The 13,579-nt window shown below is 28.2% G+C and overlaps 1 protein-coding gene across 1 annotated transcript; it reads right to left on the bottom strand.

The window, feature by feature from the left end:
* Positions 1–8,463: 8,463 nt before the first annotated feature.
* LOC148199293 (peptidase M50B-like protein) lies at positions 8,464–12,512 on the bottom strand. The gene is made up of 10 exons (XM_088111530.1): positions 12,255–12,512; positions 11,188–11,283; positions 10,615–10,699; positions 10,181–10,302; positions 10,050–10,074; positions 9,864–9,947; positions 9,761–9,790; positions 9,558–9,663; positions 9,174–9,235; positions 8,464–8,716 (listed from the first exon to the last, which is right to left on the bottom strand). The coding sequence occupies exons 1-10, from the start codon at positions 12,342–12,344 to the stop codon at positions 8,712–8,714; spliced, it is 705 nt and encodes a 234-aa protein (XP_087967656.1). The 5' UTR covers positions 12,345–12,512; the 3' UTR covers positions 8,464–8,711.
* Positions 12,513–13,579: the final 1,067 nt, after the last annotated feature.

Below are 13,579 nucleotides of genomic sequence, written 5' to 3'. Positions count from 1 at the left end.
AAAATAACAAAAATTCTCTTTGGTTGTTATCATATTGTAAACATGTTAAACTAAGTCTATTATTCTATTAACCATATTGTAAACATGTTAAAAAAAAAAGTTAATTTAATCTCAAACCGCACTACTCCTTCTATACAAAAAAGTATAAATTGAAAGAAACATTGGTGTGTGACTCTGTCTTCTTTAATATATTCCGACCTAAATTTCAGAAAGAAAAAAATTATTAACTTTAAGCTTGCAAACCCCGTATAAAACTTCCTTTAATTATTAATAATAAATCATAGCCACTTTAGTTATGCTCCCTATATCTCTTGATTCTTAAACCAATATACGATCGACATGCTTCACATTAATTTCCTTTTCACTTTGATTCCTTTATATATTATATTTATTTACTCCTATTAATTTAATAACATCATAAAAAACAACACGTGCATATCCAAGATAAAAAGAATAAAAACTAATCCATATCAGATTTAAAGGAATTTGATAAACAGGACAAAAGGTTCACTCTTCCGCAAAACAACCATATAACATACAAGTTGATTTTGTCAAATTCAAACGTTTAAAATCAATATATATTCTTTTAAGTATACCAAAAACAGTTTTTTTCACATCTTTTCTTGTTGCCTTTGGGTGCCCTGATGATTATAATTTGGATAATGATATTTGACAATCTTTTTTTGACAACATTTTAACATCATTTACGTGTCATTCTGTAATTGGTCCAAAATTACTCCACAATCAATAATAATAATAATCATAAACACTGACATGGACCAATAACAGAATGACACGTAGATGATGTTAAAATATTATCAAAAAATGTTATAAAAATATCACTGTCCTTATAATTTGCGTAATAATTAATAAACATCTTATGGAAAAGTGACAGAAGAACATCACAAGTTTTAGGTAGCAAAATAGAGCCATTCATTTGAGGGCAGCAGATGCGAAAAATAATGTTTCCACTTTGAGAATTAAAGATAGTGCAAAGCCAAAAGGAATGTCTTTGCATGCATGCATGCATATCAATTTAAAGGGAAAAAGGTTGCACTAATAATTTAGGCATTTGACATTCTAATGAATAGGAGTCAACTAAAGGTGAGTGAATTTTGGCATCTCACTTTTTTAGGGTAATTTTGCTTTGGCTCTTCACACCAAGAATAAGTCACCTTTCAAATTTAAACTATATCATTGTCACAGGTTTAGGACTAATTTATATTATATATCTTCAAGATTCCAAATATTAATATAAACAATGCCCTAGATACTTTCGAGGATATAATATATAGATGTAAAAATATGGAATATTGTGGATAATTGTGGCACGCACCGGAATCACACTATTCTTTTTTTCTCAAACTTTTATCCCGAAATTTATATTTTAGGATTTTTAATATGTTATAAAATTCTTGCTGTTAAGATACAAACAAATTTCTACATTAAATAAAATAAGAGATAGATTTTATCATTGTGAAAACTAATCTGTGTTGTTTCTCCTTTCTCACAGTCTCACTCTAAAAAATCTTTTTTTATTAATGAAGATATTTTATGTGTATATAAACTCATCTATCTCTTGTTTTATTGGAGGTAAAACTTTATTTGTATACTAACACTTAAGTTGTATACTACTTTTATTTATTCATGATCTAATATTTCATTATTAATTAGCAAATAAATGAATATAGAATGAAAACTTACCTGATGATTACTCTCTAGAGTTGTATGATTTGATTTTTCAAACACGTTTTTTCTTAACCAAAAAAGTCTTTTATTTTTAATTTCTTTGTTTCTCTTGATAATATAGTACATGAGATTGGGGTTCATATAATCTTTTTAATATATACAACCATAGAATATTTTTATTTCACTCATCATAAAAATAAATAACCCTTTATTTTCCACACACTAAAAACTCGTTCCCTATCAGAAACATTAAAGAATAACACCCACACATTAATTATTAAATGTTTTTTAACTGGATTTAATTTTAATCATAAATAAATTCATATTGAAAAACGGATCAGCAGAAGTTCATTTTGGTGTTAACAATACCATTCTCTGATAAAAGTCAGGCATGTCACTATTTCTTACCACCATTTCTTTATTTTCAAGCTTTCATAAGTATAAATAAGACTGCTTTTTGAAAACCAGCAGCAAAACAATAATAAAAATTCCCTCTATTATGCGAAAATTCTTATTCTCCATTAGTAAAAAAAAACAATTTTATCTAAAACAGTGCAATCAAGACTGCACTAAGAATAATATTTATTCTCTTGCTAATAAAATCTGTGTTCGAAAGTCTCTTAAAATAGAAAAATTTAAGCATAAGAGAGTCTTACCCTTTAGAATTTAGTGTAGCAATAATAAAAGAAGTTAGAAAGAGAATATTAGGTCTTGTTGTTCATGATGTATACATATATATATGGGTGGGTGTGCTTAATAAGGTAGCAATAATTCAGTATTTTGATGGGAGAAAGTCTTTAGCACCCCTCGAAGGCTTCCACTACTCTATATTTCTGTACAGTCTATATAATCAAATATGGAGGAGTGGACCTTTGAGGCTTGCTCAAGCCTTTGCCTCTGTTGCAGCTGTCATAATGCAAATTCAAACATAATCATACCACCTTTTCTTTCTTTCTTTCTTTCTTTCTTTCTTCCTATTCTCTTTGGTAAGATTTTTCCTTCTATAATCTATCTCTACCTGCTTTTTCTTCCTGTGACAGTCTCAGTCCTTGTATCAGTCAAACTCCTAGCTTCTTTAACTGTCATATTTTGAGGGCATACTCTCTTTATAAATATTATATATATATATATATATATATATATATATATATATATATATATATATATGTGTATGTATATGTATATGTATATGTTTCAGTTCTCAATAGTCACAAATAACTGAGATGGCTGTACTGTCATCTTAATTTGAGCATAACATCGAAATATGTTACAAGGTCGAAAGAGAATGGGTGCTGGCTGAGAGGAAATATAAGTGTGCTGCTGATTAAGAGAAACAAAGTCAAATGTAGATATCATCCGAAGTCGATAGAATGATATCTTAGGGTTAATTATTATATAGATTCTGATATTTTTATAACAATTTTTTTTATAATAAGTTTTATGGTATTATTTTATTGACTAATTTGAATTTATTTCAAAAAAAAATATTTAAAATAAATCAATCACGAATCTTAATTTAGACATTGTAAAAAAATTGTTAAAAAACATTTTTCTTGTTATATATTTGAAGTCTTGTATATTTTAAAATATAAAAACTTGTTAAGTTTTTCTTTTTTTAAAAATGTCTAAAATTAAAATAAAATATTTAAACTAACTTAAATTTTGACTACATATTAATATATTATATGAAAGGTTTTCTCAATTTTTTTTTCCAAAATAATATTAAACTTTAATCAAATAATATACATTATTAATACTTCTTGGCATGTCTGAATTTATATGTAAAGGGTAAAAACTTATGCAGTTTATTTTGGATACTTTTTATTCCTTTTTATGTAAATATCAGGCTTAATCCTTGTGTTTATGCTGTATATTAATGAGTAATGTTCGTTTTGTGGTTTCAATTTCTCAAATTATTTCTCCATACTGTTAAATATGGCATTCACATGTTGAAGTAATAATTAAAAATTTGATTTGAAGTTTTAAATAAGTGTTTAAGGTGAGTTTTAACTCAATATCACGCTTTTAACACATAACTAAGTCAGATGACGTGATTCCCTTTGTATTTCACTAAAAAAAATTAATAATTATGCTTTCAAAATCTATTTTCTGCAACATTTTTAAATTAAATGTGAAAAGATATACTATTAAATTGAAATGGTTACTTTAATAATCGAAATTTTTTTTATTATTTATGTAATTATTAATAAAAATCGAAGATTATCAAAATATTTTAGTAATAAAAGTAATATATAAAATATAATTATTACTGTTATATATAATTGTAAAAATTATTATAAAAAGAGAAAAAATAAAAATTAATTTTTAAAATGAAAAAAAATTGCTTATTATTATTATTATTATTCGAATGCAATGTAACTGAATATACTCTCATAGTTATAAATGAAATACAACATCATAGGAATCCAATCCATGCAATGTGTGTTTTGAACAAGCCTTGGAATCGAATAAGGCTTTGGTGGAATCGGTTCCAACTCCAAGTTCCACCCCTCTATTGGACATCACCTTCATCTTCAATCTCTTCAATGGACATAACTTATCTTTCAAGACTCTTAATATAACCTAATATCTTCTGAAGTAAATATGGAAGTAGTTAAGGGTTATTTTAAAATTTTGTCCACACAAATCCGAACAATCTCAAAGGATTGCAAAATCTCACTCATCCATCAAATTTGTGTTTTCACTCGCTCTACAATTAGTGCAAACAAACACATGCAATTCTCGCATATCCATCTTCACACATCACGCGAACCATTCCATCCTCTTAAATGAACACAGCTTAAATTTTTATAAAATCTTTAAGAAAATTATAATTAATTATGTTGGTAACTTCAAATCTAAATTTATACTTTTTTTTTCTTTTAATGTTTTGCTAACACTAATAAGACATATTTATAACATTTTATCAATTTTAATCTTAATCTTTCTTCTCGTTAATATATGTATTACTTTATTTCTATGCCATATGAATTATCAAAGTGAGATTTTCCAAATTTTCTTTATGCATAACAAAACCAGATTGCAAAAGAGCTTAAAAATGTAGTAAATAATGTTGTACTTTTACTTATACCCTTGAAGCAAAAAAGTTTGAGGTAGTAAAACCTCATGTTCAACTCTTTTTCCTATTTTCTAAAATTTAAAATTTAATGACAAACACAAGCATAGCCTTATACATTTTGTTATAAACTCAAACACATAAAAATCCATTTAATATTGGTTTAATATTTTAATATAGTCTTTAAATTAAATAAGACATAATTAAAAAATTTAAGGTTTTTCTTTAAATATTGGTTTAGTAACTAAATATTGATTTAGTAATTAATACTCAAAACTTCTTTTTAACACCTTCAATCTTTTCAATATTAGTTAAAATAGTAGTAATTGACATTGAAAGTCTAATTTTTTAAAAAATGAACTGTCAGTTTCAGAGTTGACTACCTAGAAAGTAGAAGATTTCACATAATATATATATATATATATATATATATATATATATATATATATATATATATATATATATATATATATATATATATATGTATGTATATATATATATATATGTATGTATATATTTATATATATGTATGTATATATTTATATATATATATATATATATATATATATTATATAATTGTATTTTTACAAAAAATATGTAAAAAAAATATATTATATATCCTTAAATAAAAAATGGGAATTTGTTATACATATATTTTAAACATTTTTAAGGTATAAAATTTGTTGTCCTTCTTTTAGTGACGTAATTCCTCAATTATGAAAATGAAGTTAAATTTAATTTTAGTTTCAGAAAGAAAATTGTAAACTTATTCACATAAGAATTTTTAATACATTTTCAACTGCTCTGTTCTTTTAAACCGTGTATTTCTTTCTGTTCAGTAAAATTGAAAATAGCTTATAGAAAATTAATCTGAGTTTGCATTGGTTTTCACTCTTTTTTATTAGTTACATCTGTAATTATGAAAATACTTATATACTTATAAAACTTATGATATTGATAAAACAAACCCTTATAACATAACCTTAAACTTTGATGTGGTCTTTTATAAAAAGAAACATATACCAAATACAATATAAGTTCTCAATTATTATTGCAATAACTGAATAATTTATTACATTAAAATAAAAAATTCAAATCACTGATATCGAATGATAGTTTTTCCGTCTTGTATAATATTGCAAATTAGTCACTATACCACTTTGTATACCAATCATTAAATAACTGATGTAAAATATATAGTGGTGGTGACCTTTTTTATGAATTATAAAGATTTGACTTAAGTAATTAAAAGTATGAAAACTAAAATAACATATTAGATAAATTGTCTAAATAAAAATTATTGTTGTTAAAATAGGTAATCCAGTCCAATCTAACCCAATCTACTATTGGTTGACCATTTAGTAAGTCATCCTAACCCGACTCACTTATTATAAAATTTAAATCCGGTCTGACTTACCACATTTTTATAGATTAAACTAATTGACTCACTGATTCACTTATTTACAAGATTTTTTCTTTCAATTAAAAAAATAATAATTCAAATCTAAATAAATTTCAATCTAAAATGATGCTAAATTTGAAAAGGCTGTTCAAAAAAAAAATATAATACAATTCCAAATTATCTTAAACTTCAAATATAATTTAAAGACAAATACAAAAAATAAAATTAGATGGATTGGTAAGCAAATCCGACTCACCACAGGTTGAATTAAAGTAAAACGAGTTTTTAGTGGGTCGGATTCAAAATTGACTCATCAAAATTTTATTTTTTTTCAATCCAACCTGGTCCAAATAAGACTAAGTTGGCTTACCGATTCCAACCCATTTTGATATCACTAATTAAAATACAATTAAATGTAGGAATATAAATTAAATACATAATTAAGAAATAATATTAAATGTAGAGGGGATTACATTATTCTCCCTGGTTGAGGATGTATAAAGAAAGCAATGAGAAGAGAGGTTTAAAGCTTTCGGTGCACCCCCAAACAACTTCCGCTTCTCCTTAATTATTCATAATCAATGAATGATTTTGAAGGTAACTAACATGAAGTAGCGGAAGCCTTTGAGGGTTACTGAATGCTTTCTCCTTTGAAATCCTTCACAGACAGACCACTCATGATAAAACAAAAACAACAAACATCTATTTATAATCAGACAACTAACGTGCACATGTTTTTTCTTTGACTCACCGTATTTTAGATAAGATTACTTTATTGATCACAAATAATGGTTAGAATCTGTTCCTAATGAAACTTGGCTGTTTTTGCTTTTGACAAATAAAAGGAAAATCTCTGCTACCATGAAAAAAACTAAGATTCTGTATTGAGTTGACACAGATTGTGCAGACATTCCGTGTCTATCTAACCATGCATGTAATTGTAGCCATGAATTTCAATTATCAAAGCCAAAGACGGACAAAAAAAGTGCGTTGACATTCTGATATATATATATATATATATATATATATATATATATATATATATATATATATATATATATATATATATATATATATATATATATATATATATATACACACACACACACATGCAGTAACAGTATCCAGAAACAGATAGGATATTGCTTTGGTTGTGACTCTTCCCATGCAGAATAAGTTATCTGTCAGAAGATAACTTGCACATATTATATTTCTTCGAACTCGTTACTTTTCTCAGTTCTTTCAATTTTTCAACCTATCATGTATATTTTTTTTCTTGGTTTCGGGATTTATCAGTTGGATGATACGAAATACAATCTTATTATACTATAATATAGACTTGTTATATCGTAATGTCAAACAGACAGGTTCTATAATTTAGTCCTTATGTTGGTTTTGATTCGTTTTGTTTTTTACATTATTATTTTACTAAATTGCTTTTAAAAAAATTCAATTGAATTCTTATTTTTTTTAAATTGATCCATAGCTCTATATTTTCATTCTTTGAGTAGATACATATACAGTGACAGAAAAGATAAACTTAGTTGTGGTATCAGAAAAAGATATATGGAAAATAAAAGCAAAGCCGAAACGTGGAGAAGGGAATAATGAAGAGTATTCGACTTGACTTTGGAATGTATTCGATTTAATTAACCTCTTTCAGAGACCAAGGGCCAAGCATTCTTGTCTATAAATACCAACCTAAAATGTCTTTCACCAGTATCAAAACTGAGGTTAACAGAAGAATTTTTCGTGTACCCTCAAAGGCTTCCAGTATTCAGTAAGCTAAGATGCTTGAACGAATGCTGGAAGCTTTTGAAGGAATTTGAAACCTTACTTCTACAAATATGATCTATATTCAAAACTGTTCACTTTCAACAGAATTACCTTTTCTTGAAAGGAGCTGAATAGTGGCTCAGCAAAAAACCTATTTTTAAGCAAAAAGCACACATATATTGTCCAAACTGAGTAATTCAAATTTTCTTTTTTAAACATACATCATTCATTTCATCTTTTTTGTTCTGACAATCGTTCTGGAAAATGTTTTTTCTGTAAGAGATCGTTTATCCAGAAGAACACTTGAGTTATGACTTGTACAAGTTCTATATTTTCCGTATACGTCTCTTGTTATGTGCGTAAAGTCTTTCCATGACTTTTCTTGGTGAATCTATAGACAGTGTGCTCGTGATTGAGAGAGATATTCGTTTGTGATTCATCCCCTAAACCAACTCAAACCGACCCAGTTGTATGTTTTAAACAGAGAACAAATTTAGAGAGAAAAAAAAGGGATGAAAAGTAGCTGCAAATGTCTAAGGCACTTATATCTATTGAAGTATATTAGTTTCTGATTTTCTTTACAAAAGCAATCATGTATAATCAAGCACCCCAAAATGGGATGCAAAGAATGAAGGCATGGGAGTAACAGAGAGTAAACTCCCATCACAAAAATAAAAGGAAAAAAAAAGAACAAACAATCAGAACACAAAGCATTAACAGAAGTTGGTCAAGCTCTCTGCACTAACAAACCTCTCGGATACAATTTTCTCAACCTGTAAACAAAAAACATAAGAGACATGCATAAATATATCATTGTCATAAAATGTGGTTGTCTTGTGTGTTTGTGTGTCTGTGTATATCTGTTTCAGTTCAGAAAACTACTTTAAGGCTTTTAAAATCTTAACACCTACTAAGTTTGAACAGATTGTTGACATATGAATGAAATTATACACTGTATCAGATTAACTTTTCAAGTTCAATTTCATTTGGGAGGAGCCATGTATTCAACTGATTAGTTAACTCCTCGAGACATTGTATATTGAATTTAATTAAAATGTATTAAAAATATGAATTTTTTACACTGTCATCGTTCCTGGATTGACAAGTATAAAAAGATTTTTTACTCTTGTAATACTTAATTTAAAAGTCATATCTGAGTAATTTCTAGTAGATTGATCATACAGAAAATTTTACACTGAAAGCATACTAAATTAAACTCTTCATATTTACCTGATAATATGACCAAGCCAAGGTACAAAGATCCGCAAAGAAATGCAAATGATATCATCCCCCTGAAAGTGGAATCCATTGCAGAACGGAATATTAATGACTACTAGCTAATACAAATATAGGACATAAATTCAGTTTATTCCCAGTGATAAAGCATATATTACAATTGTGAGTCAACTGCTCATTCATGTACTTTACCCCTATTGCTACACTGCTATTATATGACCATCTTAATCATTATAAGCAAAGAACTACTATTTAATAGAGTTTTAACTATGACAAAAAAAAAAACTCCAAATTTCAATCCTAATAAAACCAGCAAATATTGGTCCAAAATAAAAGGATTATCTTGCATTCAAGCGTGCTTCGGAATAGCAAACTCACCAAATAACTCCCCAGCCAAAACCATTACAAGGGCATGGACAAACTTCTGCAAACTTTTCAGCGTCACTAGAGTTGACTCTTCGAGATATTAAATCATCGTAAATATCTAGATCACATAAATTTTAATCATGTTATATAAGTGGTAGCAAAAAATTTATCATCCAAAGTAAAATAAATCATGTAGAAAGTGCTTAAAAGTATACCATAAACTGAAAACAAACTGTTCATGACACCTGAAAAGTAAATCATAATTAGTAGTCTATTTAGTTCAAATAATTTTTGGAAAATGGATGAAGAGGAACATACCAATAAAGAGAATGACATAGCGAAGGACATGAACTGTTGTTTTCTCTTGCAGAACCCAAATAACAGCAATAAAAACAATAAATCCTGATATTAATTGGTCAAGAAAAATGTCAATGTGAGAATTGTCAATGTCATCTTTCCACTTTTTCACATTCTATTTGAGAAGAAGATCACAAAACCACTCACCAATACATAGTCCTCGAAGTGTCCACTTTTTGAATAAAAGTGTGTAGCAAGACAGGAAAAGGGAGAGAAGTCAGAACAAAAATAGCATTGATATATTGGTACAAAACATCTCCATCTATAATCAATCTTACATTTTTTGCAAGAAAGAGCACAACAATCAGAGCAGCAATAAAGCAACCAGCAGCAATTTTTGCGGTGAGAAGATTTGTGGATGCAAGTATCAAAGCCATTCCCCAAAATGACGAACCAAGATCTAGAAGAAAAATCAATCAGAATAATGGTAAATGCAACTGAGAAATCTTCTTATCAATTTCAAATCATATGCATAAAAAGGTTAAGAAGTCTATCCATTCAAATACAGAATATCCACATATTGCATGTCACAATTTCACATCAAACCCATAGCACATTTGGTGATGATGTTAGTTTTATAAGATTGTTATCCACAAGTCCCTGATTCTAAATGAACTTAAAAAATTGAACCTCATTGCATTAACTTTTTATATATCAAATGAAAGTAAAAACTAATGTGTTAACTAAAAATTAAGGGACAAAAGTGCATTACATCCAGCAGGCAAGATCACCCAGTATATTCCACCACGTGTCTGGGTTACCCCACCCTCATTTGCGTGAACCTGAATTCCTTCCACCTATTGAGATCAGACTAAAAATGATTCAGTATACAGAAGATACAAATATAAAGAACCTTACACCAGAGTCAAATTTTTGCAATGACTCAGGCTCCATAAAGTAAGACCATCATGGTCGGGCCAGCTGTAAAAATATGCATAATGCTAATGATCCACAGTGAATATATTGTTACCAACATGGTATATACTTTGTTTAACTGGAACATGCAGCATTAATGCATCACAATTCACAAAATTTACTGTATATGAATAAATTACGAAGCAATGAAAGTGACAAATTCCTTAAAAGACCTCAAGAGTGTGTTTGGCCAAATTAGTTTATAAGTTAACTGGTAACTAGTAAACTAGTAGTTTCTAGTAGATAAGCTAACTACTAACCAATAAGCTCAGTTTATAAGTTCCTAGTCGATAAACTAGCTTACTAGATTAAAAATGTTTGATAGCTTCAACATCAAAATGCATTAAGCTACAACATTTACAGTTTTTACCTTGCCACAAGTGAGCCAGCAAGCAATGGCATGACTAGCTTCATGCAGAAACACAGTGATGAGCTTAAAAGGTGTAAGTACAAAGGTCCTCCATAGCTACAGCCACCACAACAACAAAGTAATATAACACAAGTAGATCAGTTATACAGCCTCTGAGACCAAAATAAATATATATATATGACATTGTACCCTAAATAAATCTACATGAAATGTGGTGTAGCATTAATATGTATGGTTACTAAATCAAAACAAATATCTGCAAACTTACCTTAGTAACCACTAACTATTTAAATACGGTGTAGCATACTAGAACAAACTAAGGACCTCCTTTTGAAAAGGTCTTTTGTCTAATGCCAAGACCACCAAGTTGTTCAACTTACGCAACCATGTATTAGTTTTAGGGATAAGCCCATCCAAAAGAGCTACCAAACTTTGATCCAGTCTCAAGTCACAACTAATTTGGGAAAAAGTCAGGCGGAAATCACAAATAATCGTTAATCCCCTTGCTAACCGTCCACATACTTTATCCAAAAAAAAAAAAAAACTTAAAGGCAGAAACTTTCACATGGTAACGTCATTCGCCACTCCAATTCACAATCCCATTCATAACTTAACATCTATTGAATGCAATTGTGTTTCTCTCAACATCCCTTTGCTACCACTACGTAGTAGGATTGAAATAATTTAAATGCATGATATATCATTGCAATCAAATAAAGCAAGATATAGCTTTGATTACATTAAGACAATCACCTACAACTACAAACATGTGCAGTCAGTAATTAGTACGAATTAGTAACCAGATTACAGAGAGACAGAGATAGATAGATAGATAGCTAGAGAGAGAGAGAGAGAGAGAGAGAGAGAGAGAGAGAGAAAGTGGTTGTCATTAAACATCGCAAAAAATTACTTCCAATTTCACTTGAATTTAAATTTCAAACTCTCTTTTTTTCCTCTAAATCTAATTCCTTAACAGGGTATGTTTTCCTTTGTGGGAAGGAGTAAACAAAAATTTGGTTTTGATTTTGAGGGTGTTTTGAATGCAGAGAGAGAGAGAAGTAGTGTACCACAAGGATTACAACGGTGAAGCCAGCAACACAACCAATGAAGACCTTCTGGTCATGGTCACAACAGTTCCTGAGCTCCCAGTTGGGCATAGCTGATGAGCTCAAACGAAACGGCTATGAGGAATCGAAGTGAAAAAGGATTGAACTTTGATGGAAGATAATGATGGGTTTTGTGTTGAATCAATCCTATGATTGAAGGAAGCGTTTGGTTTGGTGGGGTGTGGGAATCACAACGAAGAGAGAGGGAGTGAAGGTATAAATCAAACAAACACCATTTTATTTATTTATTTATTTATTTACTTTTAAAACTTAATTTTATATATAAGAAAAAAGGGAGACAAAGCGTTTAATTTCAGGTGGCCAACGCGTAAATAAGGTCAACCATTTTTGTTTTATTTCATTCTTTCTTCGGTGAACCGTTCCAAGATTTCAGATTTTTTCTTCTTTCAAATTTTGAATTTTACTTCATTAAAGGAACTTGCGTACCATATACTACTTCCAATTTATCCTAATTTTAATAGATTTTACTCATAATTCATTATGGAACCAATCATTTACTTCATTTTATATTAATATGTTAATGTAAAATATCTGCTTTACGTGAAGTTAAAAAACTCTGCAATTCATTATGTGAGAAACCTTTTATATTTAAATAACTATACCACTTTTAAATATATTTTTGTGCTTCTTTTAAAGGAATAAATATGTTTTTCATCCCTTACCTTTTAGTGAAAATTAGAATTAGTCTCTTTTTAAAACTTTGGACTAATTAAGTTCTCAAACTTTAGAAATGTGTAAATTTAGTCCTTTTAATCAAATTTTGTTAATTTTATTTGATGTTATCAAATTTTGTTAACTTTATTTGATGTTTTAAACGCATTTCTTAGTGAACATTGAAGCAAAAATGTGTCAAACAGTGTAAACAACTCAAATGCTATCATGAAACGCACTTGAAACATCAAATAAACCTAACAAAATTTAGTTAAAATGACTAAATTCACACATTTCTAATGTTTGGGGACTAAATTAGGTCAAAGTTTTGAAGAGGGACTAATTCCAATTTTCACTGAAAGTTAAGGGACCAAAAACATATTTAACCCACTTTTAAATTACTTTTTTTATTATTATTGTTTCACAAATTTAGAAAGTAAATTAAGTAATTAAGATTGAAAATATAGCTCCATTTGATTTTTTTTTTCTTTCTAAAACTAGAATCAATATATGTAATAAAATGTTTTTTATTTTTCTGATTTGCTAAAAAACAGAATATTTGTATTAACGTCATTAAAAATATTTAAAATTAATATGCACCACTAAAATGTGAA

This window comes from Vigna umbellata, chromosome 4, assembly GCF_029865625.1.
Source record: "Vigna umbellata cultivar VRB3 chromosome 4, Vumbellata_1.0, whole genome shotgun sequence".
Classification (NCBI taxonomy): domain Eukaryota; kingdom Viridiplantae; phylum Streptophyta; class Magnoliopsida; order Fabales; family Fabaceae; genus Vigna; species Vigna umbellata.
This window is presented reverse-complemented; position numbering and strand designations above follow the sequence as displayed.